The sequence below is a fragment of the Saccoglossus kowalevskii genome, chromosome 13 (genome assembly GCF_978046115.1).
Source record: "Saccoglossus kowalevskii chromosome 13, keSacKowa6.1, whole genome shotgun sequence".
NCBI classification, from domain to species: Eukaryota; Metazoa; Hemichordata; class Enteropneusta; family Harrimaniidae; genus Saccoglossus; species Saccoglossus kowalevskii.
Window position 1 is genome coordinate 20391666 of NC_140653.1, and position 12412 is coordinate 20404077.

Here is a 12412-nt window from a genome sequence, read left to right on the forward strand (position 1 = left end):
ATGCCATGAATGGTTCTGCTCTCCCAGCTAGAATAAACTTACAGTTAGAATATTCGGGAGGGGTTAAAGGAAAGAAGTAAAAAGGAACACTGCAGTGCAAAGCAATGACTAGGCTTATAACCTGGAGCAATGGCACACTAGCAGGATGACCATGGTAAGCACATTGCCAATCAAACTGATCATCATAAATCACTTTGTCACCTCCCTGCAATTTAAATCCTATTATCCAAATTATTGAATTTGGGACATTCAACTATGTTATCAGGATGGAACATACCACATAATTATCAAGGGTGTGCAGGTTAGAATAATATGGGGCCACATTTGGCATGAGCGGTACTGGCAACATTCTATGAGTATTTGTTTCTGCTCAGAGGACACACTGGTCATATACTCTACTATACTATGTAGACATTGTGTATTCAGTGCTCTCTGCCTCCTCAGTCTACAGTCATAGAGTGGTGTGTCTGTAAACCAAGAGGGACTTTTTTTAATGTGTTTTATTGATTCTTGATATGACCTGTTTGAAGAGAAGGTCTAAAAGGTCAGACTGTTCAACGGGGATAGGTCAGGTGTATAGAAAGATGCATCTTAGCGATGGCATTTTAAAGTGAAGTAAAACCCAGACATCTACTTTATTCTGTACTAGATGTCAGAGATTGGACAGAGCTGTGAGACAAAATCATCTTGCTCAGGAGAAAGAGTTGTTTTTGTCTGTGCCCTGTGGCAAATTTTTTTCATAGAAAATAAAAAAGAAAAGTAAAGTCAATTTTCATAGTTTCTCTCAAACAGATTGCATGATGATAATGATCCATTTATTTTCTAAGACAAATAATTTTTCAAATATTTTTATTTTTTATTATTTAACTTCTTGAGTTTATTTATTAACAAAAACAATATGCTAATTATATGCAAATTAGGTCGTTTTTGACATTCGCATGTCAGGAAAATTATCAAAAATGTTTTAAAACAATCACTTTATTCAGTTGAGTCAAGCGTTGGTGTCGATGAAGCATAAAAACAAGGTAATAAAAAATAAAATTGAGTTGCCACAATTGCTAGACAAACACATTGAAACAGTAGTTAGTTTATCACAGGGGCTTGCTGGCGTGTCTACACTGACTGCTAAACAGCATACTATGCTTCAGAATGCCATTAATCAAAGTCAGTTCTGGCAAAATGGATTGAGTGGCTGTTTTATTTATGAGTGCAGTGAAGAATTGTAGCTTTGTTGAATTACTTAAAGTCTATGGAAACAGACTTGATTCCTGTGAATTGAAGACATTTCCTCCTAGCCGAGGAAGACTTGAAATTAATAATTCTGCACAGAATTGAGTGCAAAAATTGTACATGCCATAGTCAATATTTCTACTAAAGTCATAACACAATGCGATGATGGATTCAAGGACTATGGTTCATTGGGAAAAAAAGGAAAGCCTAACAAAAGAAACGCTGAAGTGCTTTTATAATCCCATCCAACTGACAAAATTTAAATGAAATTGACATGAAATGTAGTGATCTAACAGCGAATACGAAGAGCGCTGTCACGGTGATTGGACATAATGATGATGTAATTGGAACATTAAGTGATACAGATGATTTTATATCTTTAAAAAAAAAATAATAATTTTGTTATCCCTTCAGTATGTATTCATTGACCTAATATATCTGCATCAGTACATCAAAGCAGATGATTGAATATATCATCTCAAAACCGTCCTTCAATCTTTGCATCCGTTTAATTCAATTCAATTGAAACGTGCGACTATACATCAAGGAGTTATGCAGTAGAAATGACGGGTCCTCATGAAAAATATTTTTCAGAACAATTTTGTTAAAAATTCTGAAATAATTTTTTTTCCTGAATAAGAAAAGAGAAAATTTCCAAAATGTCTGGCATTTCTACTTAAACTCTTTCTATTAATTATGAAGAAGATTTTTTTTTACTTTCACCCATTACAACGTCGATGTATTTTATTCTTCTATGCACGCTTAGAAAGTATTGCATGAACTTTCAGTGCTCTAATCACATCATCTAATCCAAATCCAAATCTGATGCGACCCTGTACATCTCTCCGGATTGTAAAGATTTTTCGAAGAATTAAAATGCTACAGACTGCAACTTTCCACTTCATTCCACTACAATGGCATTTTCCTATGATTTTAAAGCGAGTTGACGTGAATGATACAACATTTTCGCTCACTTTGTAAAAAAGCTTATTTTTGTGTATATCACCATGCATTGGCATAATGAGATTAAAAACAACAGGCTTGGTGACCTTTGCACTTTCAGCAGATACCACATTAATTAGCCGTCAGTCAATGATATGGTGTTAATAACAAGCAGAAATAACCCAATACATGTTATTACATTGAAAGCATGTATGCAGAAGAGAGGCAAGGCACACACTGCTTCTACAGAGTGAAATCCAATACATAAATCAATCCCCCATGCAGACTGTTATCGCCAGTCATTAGAAAGAATGAATCATTTGAAAAATGTTTGTACGAAATTCATGGTTGCAAAGAGAGAGTTCTGGGAGGTTGTAATTTATGCGTCCAAATTACTATCCATAGGGTAAATTAACAGCAAAACCTATAGTATATGAACAGAATTTATTTGAAAACATGATCTGTTTTGATAGGACTATTAATGCTACCAAGGCTTTTACAAACACTCAACCCACTCCCTACCCTTAAATGTACATGTATGCATCGATGCTATTACAATCACCCAATTCACTCCCTCCTTCACTTTGCAAAACAGATACTACTGAGTAGAAAGTGTGAGTGTGCAATTTTCTGATTTTCTTTGTTTAAGGTAATTTTTTGTTTTTTTATATGAATTTTTAAATTTACTTTATATTGCTGCACTCTAGATAACTGATAACACCCAACTGATTCTTTCTTTTATTTAAAAATTACAGTCGGTGTAGTGACAACAATATCCTTCTACGATCAGGACTGGTGTAGTTGCCACGGCAAACAACAACCCATACTGAATGCCAACAACACCATTTAGAGAAAATTATTTGCAAAATTTGTTTTCAAAAATTTGTTTATCAAGACCAATAGGAAATGTCTATTTGGTCTGAAATTAACATGGAAAAATAATTACAAATGAGCAAAAAAAAATAGAGAAAATAGATGTGTTCAAAGGGTTAATTACGAAAAGCAGTATCGTAACAATTTAGTTGAGAATCGTTTACAGTTGTGTAGTCTAGAAGTAAATGAGACCAGACAATACATACAACAAGATATCATGTTGACGTGGCCTTCATTGAATGATCTCTACCTACTCTTAACAAGGAAACCTAACTCGGAGAAAGAAGGAGTTCTTTGTGAAGACCTTACTGAGATATTATCCCACTTAATACTCTAATTGCTCTGACAAATATTGGCCCCAACCATCCTTAAAGTAAATGAAAATAATTAGTATCAAAACGAAACATCTACATCTTCTTTTTAAATCTATATACATCACATTCATGGAGCAATAATCACTATATTTTGAGTTGTTCAATTATTGGTTCATTTCCTCAAGATTTCGAGATAGTGTTAAATCAGCCAAGAGACTAAAAATTGTGGCGTCACATACATCTCAGAGATTAGAAGTCTGAACTTTTGCTTATCTTCACCAAGAACTAATTCCAATTAAAACTTTCATATTATCTGAATGATTTATCAGGTATTTCTGCTCCATTTATCTGTTTAGCTCTATATCCATGGTAACAACTTAGAAAAGCTATATAGAAACTAGTTCAAGCGTTTCCCAAAACATAAATACAGTTTTTACCCACCTTTTCAGTTTTAGATTTTTTCCCCTTCTGTTTACTGTTTTTGTTTCCCTCGTTTTTGTTAGCATCATCCTCTTCATTATCGTCATCATCGTCATCATGGTTATCACGATCTCTATTGTCCTTATCACGATCACGATTGTTATCATTCATATCTCGGCCTGAACCACCACTTCCATCATTGCCATGGTGACTGTCACCTCCAGAGCTGGATCCACTGCTTTGTCCACTATCACTACCCCTGTTACTACTATTTCCACTGTTTTTTTCATGGCGATTACTGTCTCTTTTGTGTCCGCCACTTCTTCCCGATTTGCCACCTTTATCCTCCGGTGCATGCTTTGCACTTTTATCTGCCGATACTCCATTGATATGTTCGTGACCAGCCTGAGGTAGAGCCTGCGGTAGATCCTGCTCCAATGCTGGCGCTGGGGTCACTATTTCCTCTTTTTTCTGCGTTATTTCATACTTCACAGAATCACTTTTCACACTACTAGTTTTACGTTTAATTTTCATTTTCCCAACTTTGAGAGGACTGGATTCGGGAGTACCCATCCTGTCGACAATGGTATGTTGCTTTTCTTTTTCTAGATCAGCGTCCAGATCGATTATAAGATCTCCGAGTCCAATTTCCCATTCATCGCCGCTATCATAAGGAACACAGTTTTCCTCCTGTACTTGCAACACTGTTGCCATCTTTCCCTGGGGAGACAACTTCTTCTGCTCGTTGCCCACACCGCTCACTTTGGGAAATGAACAATTTATATTCTCCTGATAACAGAAAAAAAAAAGGATAAGTACAGATAAAATAAAGGAAGATGAGAAATCCACACCCAGCATTAAAGATTCCACAAGAAAGAACAGCTGCGAATATGTTACCACTTCACCTGCTTGAGCCTACTGTATATTCTTACGTCAAAGCATTGGTGTCTTTTTCTCTAATTTTGATGCCATATTGCTTACTGGTTTCGATCAAAAGTCAACTGAAACCGGACACAGACAATCAGACAACAGACCAAAACTATACTCCATGAAAGGTGACATAGGTTAAAAAGGGTGGTGAAAGAACTGAAGCCTAAAACCATCTTTGCAACTCCATGGACCCCAGGGGTACAAGGAATTGTATGTGATTAACTAAAACAGAAAAAAAAAATGCTCTCAATACAGTACAAGCTTTAATTTTTGCTAGTATTTAATTTCACTATATTGGTATTCCATCAAATTCACTAGGTTAAAAAAACTCGTGCATTTTCTTGTAAAACAATAAAGTTTATTTTAATCTTTCATGGATTTAATCAAGCCAGCTTTCATTAATAGTGAAAATAGTGAAATTAAAACGCAATAAATAATAAATGTGTTCACAGAAATAGACATAAACCAACACCAAGGCCAAAAGACAGATGGGATGAACATAAACTAAATAATATCACTTAAAATACAAAAAAGCAAACAAATTCCATTCAAAAGTCCCACCCCTTACTCATTCTACTCATTGTACTGTTGTCTGATTGTTTTTTGTTTTTTTTCTAACAAAATACAGTACAATTACAATCCCTATAATTCATCGGCAAGCTCTTAAATAGAAAACCAACCATAAAATTGAATTCATTGAGTTTTAAATTGTGTCAGGAAGCTCAGATTACATGTTGAAGGAAGCCAGAAAACTAATAAACAACCTCAGGTGAAGTTGGGGCTCGCATATAACATCTCTCGCTTAGTGTCATCGACTAGACCAGTGTGTTTACCCACAATTCACCTCTACAACTCCCGAGAGAAAGAAAGGTTTACTTCAACTTATTTCTGACTGTCAACAAAATTGCCAAGTCAGCCTTGAAACATTTGGTTAGATCAGACACGCTTTACAGCAGATCTGCTAGGCCAGACACTGTGCAATTAAAAACGACTGAAATTTGCACACAGAATATTAACCACAGACTAAAATGCCCACAACTTCAGAAGTGAAGTTAACAACTTCGGAATTAGTTCTCCAATACAACATTGATATTTTAACCATCACTGCGTTTATAAAACGCATAAGGTTCGGTTTTATTCAATTAGATATTAATTTTCAATAATTCTATTTCTAAAAATGTATTAATTTACATGCAAGAATAATTGTCAGAATTTTATTCACCATATCCAAACAGTCCAAAATTTATTAATAATGATTAATTAACATTTTAAAAGCAGATAATAAATCATTAACCATATTAACCAGACTGGGTCAGACAGGGACAATGAGAATAATGATATTCATACTAAACCAAGCCGAGCTTATGGTCAATGTAATGAGTGGAACTCCTGTAAAAATTTATTTTCTCCCCAACTTAAAATATGTGAGCTTACTATGGTAAATCACATGGCATTGACACATGGTACTAACCCCATTTCAACAGCAGGGGCCCACCTATTCAATGTACAAACAAAAAAAATAACAAAAGAGTAGTTATTTTCAGTATACATGTACAAATTTGCCATCGCTTAGGCTACCAACGCCGACGCCGACACCAATCCAAGATGACATGTCTCGTTTGCGATAGCAAGGTTCAGGAACTGAGATTGGACATGAATGAGTCACGCTGCGACATGCCAGGTTAAGAAACAAACAACAAACTGACATGTTTAGAAGCTAATATTTGTAACCCTACACACATGGTTGGCATTAAACATGAACTACTCTCTGGCTGTTAACTGCTTAGTAACCTCGCTATGGTAACATAAAAATCCGAGATACAGAAGTGATAAATAAATAGAGTCAGGTAAAAAAAAAAAAATGTAACTCTTTAACAGGTGTGGGATCAAGGACATAGAGATTAATAGTCGGCAAATGACAAAAGCTCACCCTGTTCTCTAGGGTCCTGGTGGCAATTTAATGTTAATCTCACAGACAAAGACATGTACCCAGTTATCAATGATAGCCATTATTCCTGTTTAGACCCCCCCCCCCCCAATATACTGTAGAATGCTTTATTTTCGCTTGGAATTTATTTTCGCTATTTTCGCTGAAGGGATGATTCCATAAAAAATAATATCCAGCGAATATACTTTTTTTCTTATATTTCACATTAAACTTATCAAAATCAGTGAAAATAAATTTCACACAAAAAGCCTTTTCAGCGAAAATAAAGTATTCCACAGTATATGTATATATATATATTCATCACACTTGATCTTATTTTACAGGAGGAAGTGACACTCTATTGCAAATATTAGCACTAGACAATCTACTGACAACAGCCAACATATTGCTCTTATCTTGTTTATTTAATTTAACACAACTCTGAAAAAGATTTTTTTTTTTTTTAAATGAAAAACAGGAATTGTCAAAAAAAAAAGTGTCTTTGCGAAGAGATATCCTGTTGGTCTGAACATGGAATCAAGATAACCTTGAGCTGTACTAGTAGAAGGATAAATAATGAAACATAGTACAGGTGGAGATAAGCCTATTTGGATTAAAATAATATTTAATATATAATATGTATATATAATACCGATTCACTATCATTCATCGCATTCTATCCTCATGGCAGCAGAAATACCATATTAAATATTTAAATTATTGAAAATAAGAAAGATAAAGTTTAACAACAAAAAATCAGAAATATATTCCACGACTTGAAGTCATTTTGTTTCAAATTTATAATATAGATGCGAGTAGCCTTGACAGATGACTTGGATTGCAGATTACTTCAATAATGGTTATTGTCTGTACAGTAAAATGATAAATTACTTGTAATGTACAACACTCCTAGGGTGAAATGTCAAAGGTCAGACATTAACATTAAAGATTTAACGCTATCATATTTCATAGAGGCAGGCTGAAGAGTGGTACAACATACAAGACCATTATGATTGAAAGTTAATTCAACTCGCTCGATCGGTGTTTTGTAAAGCGACAAATTTATTTCTCGCAGATTTTTTGTGAGGATTTTACACAAAATTTGCCAAAAAATAAATAGCTCATAGTTTGACAGGTTAATAAAAATTCTGTAAAACCAAATAATGCTCCGACAAGTTTTTGTCAATTTCAATAACACATTGTATTTATTTATATTTTTAAAATTGAACTTTAATGTTTACTAAATTTCTAACAATAAATTTTGTAAAAGTACTGTATTTTACTTTCACTGCCATTACAGCGGACACTACCTGCGTACCATGCTTGTAAAATACATCATTTGTATATGAATTTGTGTTATAATTAACTTTTTATTAATACCATATCAAATAACAATAATTGTTCATGAGAATTCAATCCTTTTAAGTATTTCAGTAAAAAAAAAATGCAAAGAACGGACAAAGAAATTGTCAGACTCGTAATAACCATCGACAATACGGATATTTACAAGGAGTAAATTATGTGGCAACTAAATTTCTATAAATTTAAAATAACTTAGGAAGCAGATACCAGTCTTAAAAAATTTGTATAAATAGGATTTTTCTCGAAAACCCGCAATTAAAAATTGATAGTTGCTTTAGAACAACAAAAGCATTTGCTAACTGCAGGCATGAAAAGCATGGATGATATTGTCACTTTTTTTTTTTCATTTTCCCTGAATAGCTTAACATATTATAATATTCAGTCCTATGAGATCTTACTTTCATACCTTGACCTTGCCAGTAGATTATTTTCAATTAATAATGAAGTCATGTCTGAATGATATTTCTAATAAACATTTAATATGGCAGCCATTTTTAAAAATGAACTATTTTTAGGTAATCGTTTATTATACCAAAAAGTCAACTTTTGTTGAGAATGTTGCCTAAGATCTGTAGAAAATCAGAAATGATTACTATTTGGTCCAAAAATTACTGGGGGAAAAAATGTTGCACAAGAAATTTTGGCGGGAAGTTAAACCCTACCCATAATACACCTGCCTGGTAAATATACAAATGAATTGTTGCATTGCTATTACATACAAGGCCCCCAGATATGCACGATATACTCTACCAATTTAGTACCAATAAACCAGATTTGGCATGCTTGAAAGGGGAGCTGATGAGAAATAGTTAATAACAATTTTTATGAAATATTAGAAGTGAATGAACAACCAGCTTTACTTTGTAAGAAGAATGATATGTTATAATTACTCGGATCTATGAACATAAGGGCAACTATTATTTTTGAATATTTTGCGAAAAATTACAGGTTGACGCATGCTTTCTATTTCTGATGTGTGTTTTTTTTTTACATCATATAAAAATAAATTGCAGCAAATAAATTATACTGTGATATTATCATGATAGCACTGTTGTATTTTTCAATGTGGGTCTGAAATAAAAGAAGACCTCCTGTAAATGAAAAATGCATGATATTAAAAATAATTCAACTGGATACATAGTAAGTGGAATATAAGATCTACTTTGAGTTTATCTAAGTCTTTTTTTTTCCCCAACAATTGGAATTGTCATGAATAAACGTCTTATTTTTAAAGAGTAGATAAAAAGCTAGACGATTTGGTGCCCTGTGTGTCTAGGTTTGAGTCATGCACATGAGTGGTTACAATAATAAACAGTGTTTTTTTATAGTCCTTTATTTTTATAGACAAAATGTAGCTATTTTGTGATTCGGTACATTACAATTATTTATGATTATAGCCATCGACTGACATCGATTAATAATAATATTACAATATTCAAAGAAAATTTGTTGGACACTAAAAAAATAAAATATCAAAACAAAAGATTTCTTTGTTCGTAATTATCATTTTAATGATCCCATTAGTAATATTTTTATTATACACAGATTAATACAATAATTTTCTCTGTGAATACGCAATTTAATAAACTATGACATCTTGAGTACTATGAGTAGATATAGAATTGACAATTATCACGACTCAACCGCGTCAAAAACGTGTGAATTATTGCAACTATTGATTTGGTTGTATAAAAAACAGAAGATCCATTTCATGCACAAGACTGTTATTGGCTTCATCATCCTTGTAGTTTTATAACCCCTTATAACATTCAACATTGATTAATTAGCTCGTTAAATAATAATCTGGTGCACATTAAAATGTGAGAGAGAAAATGTTAACAGTAAAATCTAGTCGCATTATCCTATCTGGTGATAAATTTAAGCACAATTTTCTCATTTTTTTTTTTAAATAAAGAATAACAAAAGCTTAAATGAAATTTCTAGCAGTTTGAAAGACAAACGAAACACTGTTATGATGTAGAGGTTAATTACATATAGACTGAAACCAGCTAAGAAGCAGCAAAATTAAAGCTGTTGGAAAATGTGTTCTCCCAGGGAAAACAACTTAATTTACATATGGTATCCCCTGGGCTTGGAGCTTTCATTATGTAGTCATCATGGCTGTCTCTATCAGAAAGATCACAGGATATTGTGTCAAATGGAATTTCCATACTTAGCAGCATTTTTTTCTACCACTCACAGAGCAGACAGCATAATCGGGATATTTCAGACGAATGATTTATTTTTTCCTTAGTAATTAAAACAAAGACCAGTAATAGAAGTGTAATTTTGATTTTTTTAATAAATTCATGAAAAAATGTTCCCAATCTCAACAATTTTTTTTTATAATCAGGAACTAATTGCGATTATTTAATGGAATCGTAAAAAATGCTAATACACTTGGTCTTACTAGCTTTTTTTGCATATTTAGTTTGAAAGTTGGTTTATCTATATCTATCTGACTGAACATGCCCCCTCCCCCCATTTTTTTTATCGGTAAACCAGCTACTGGCTAGCATGAGTGGTTGCCTATAATCCATCACATCGCATTCAAACAACTCTGCCCCAACTACTCATACTCCGCAAGTATTCGATCAATGCGACATCTGCCGACTTTACCTTCGGTGACATATTCAAATCAAACTGCAAACACAGTACAGTCATTTTTTTATGTTCAATAAAAAACAGTTGTGTCCATCAAGAATGCTTCTGAATCACTACTTATTATCAGTTATTCCTGGATTTTTTATTAGAACCAACATGGTTTCGTAACTAAATGTATTTAAAAAACCTTACCTTCAATATCAGTTTGACTTCTAACTCATTTTAAATTGCGAGGATAAAACAGAGTCCTGTTACTTACTGCTTTGCAATAAAAATATAAGCCAAAGATAGGAAGGATAAAAGCGCTGTCAATCTTCATTGAGACCAACCGGACAAGTATTTGAATTCAGTACCAATAATAAAAAATATGTACTCCTGTGTATATTTTAAAATCAATTTCAGGTTTTTTTTACTTAGCAGTTTATCTTTGATACAGAAAAGTAATAATGATGATTTAGTCAGCGTAATGAAGAATTACGCAATGCGAACCATCGCCCATCGATGACGGTAGTATTTGTTATTTCTCTGGAGAAATGGAATGAAATTTATATTACTTAAGCAAAGTGCTTCATTTGGTTCCCATATAATTAGGAAACATCATACTACATGCCAGGGTGTTAATTTTCTTCAAGATAAGTGGCCCTGCCTGATATTAATTCTCCACTGCATGCTATTGATAGACTCAAACTCAAACCAGCTGTAGGCAATGTTAACTCAAATGGTCGGGTTTGGGGGGAAGGATATTATGAGTAGAGAAAGGGTGTTTTAGATAACGTCAGTCTCAGTTTATGAATCCTGTGGAAAAGCTCCACAAATAGAACAGCTAGATAAAAACTTCATGGGAAAAAAAAATAATAATTTAAAATCTTGTACAGAAAAAAAATTTTGAAACGTATAAAAAACAAAAACAATTACAAGCATCTGGGAATGTAAAAAAAATATATTCGTTTTTAAAAAAATACAAGAAAATTATTGTAAATTAATTATTGATGCAAAGACAAAAAAAACAGTGTATATTAGTAGCCGCACTACAGCAATGAATGGTCTGAACACGCTTCAAAAGGAAAACCAATTAGCAGGGAAATTAATTTACACCACACCCGTCGCTTCCCTTCCCAGCTGTTGATAAAAAAAAATACCCTCATTCTTTTCCGTATTTTGCTTACCTTCTGTGAACACCCCAGCTTCAACCAGACTGCCGTCATGTTTTATCACTGATAGACAAAAACCCATACACAGAACTATACAGCAATCCTTGTTACAAGCTTCAATTTCAACATTCTCAACACTATTTTCCCATGATGCTCTGTGACAGCAGCCAGCTACTACTAGCTTTGGATTCAGCCAGCCCCGACTGATTTATTCTCTCAATTGCATATGCTGCTCTCGGTCAGCATGCCGGGCGATTTTTTTTTTTTTACCATTCCACGCACTGAACGAACGAACAGCATAGAGCTTTAACTACTTTTACTTATCAACCTGACCCCCAGTAAGCTTTATTTCATCTCTGGCAAGCTGTCATCTTAATCTCCGAACCAATTACAAAGCATGAGCAATTCTCCACTAGGGCTAACATAACCAATAAGTTCAACACAGCAGGCAAAAAAAAATGAACTCTGACTTGCATTAAGGTAAATCAATACAAATGATCACAGACTGTGTTCGGATTATGCCAACTGATTACATACTCAAATTTTAAAAATAAGGAAACGCAAGGAATCTAAAAAAAAAAAAAAAACCTTTATTATTCTATATTTATGTCAGTGAATGTTGTTTCACTTATTACAACGCTCAGTGGAATCTTAAATTT

General features: G+C 33.4%; 1 protein-coding gene across 7 annotated transcripts in view; it reads right to left on the reverse strand.

Moving 5' to 3' along the window:
• LOC100366695 (zinc finger protein 608-like) overlaps nt 1-12412 on the reverse strand; it is a 36341-nt gene that overhangs the window by 13507 nt on the left and 10422 nt on the right. For 5 of the 7 annotated variants that reach the window (XM_085507042.1, XM_085507040.1, XM_085507041.1 and 2 more), the window contains one exon: nt 3801-4568. In XM_085507042.1, the coding sequence (XP_085363168.1) occupies nt 3801-4568 (768 nt within the window). Of the gene's footprint in view, nt 1-3800; nt 4569-11768; nt 11959-12412 lie in introns of those variants that run through there. The other 2 variants (XM_078012705.2, XM_085507039.1) reach the window with 2 other exon arrangements.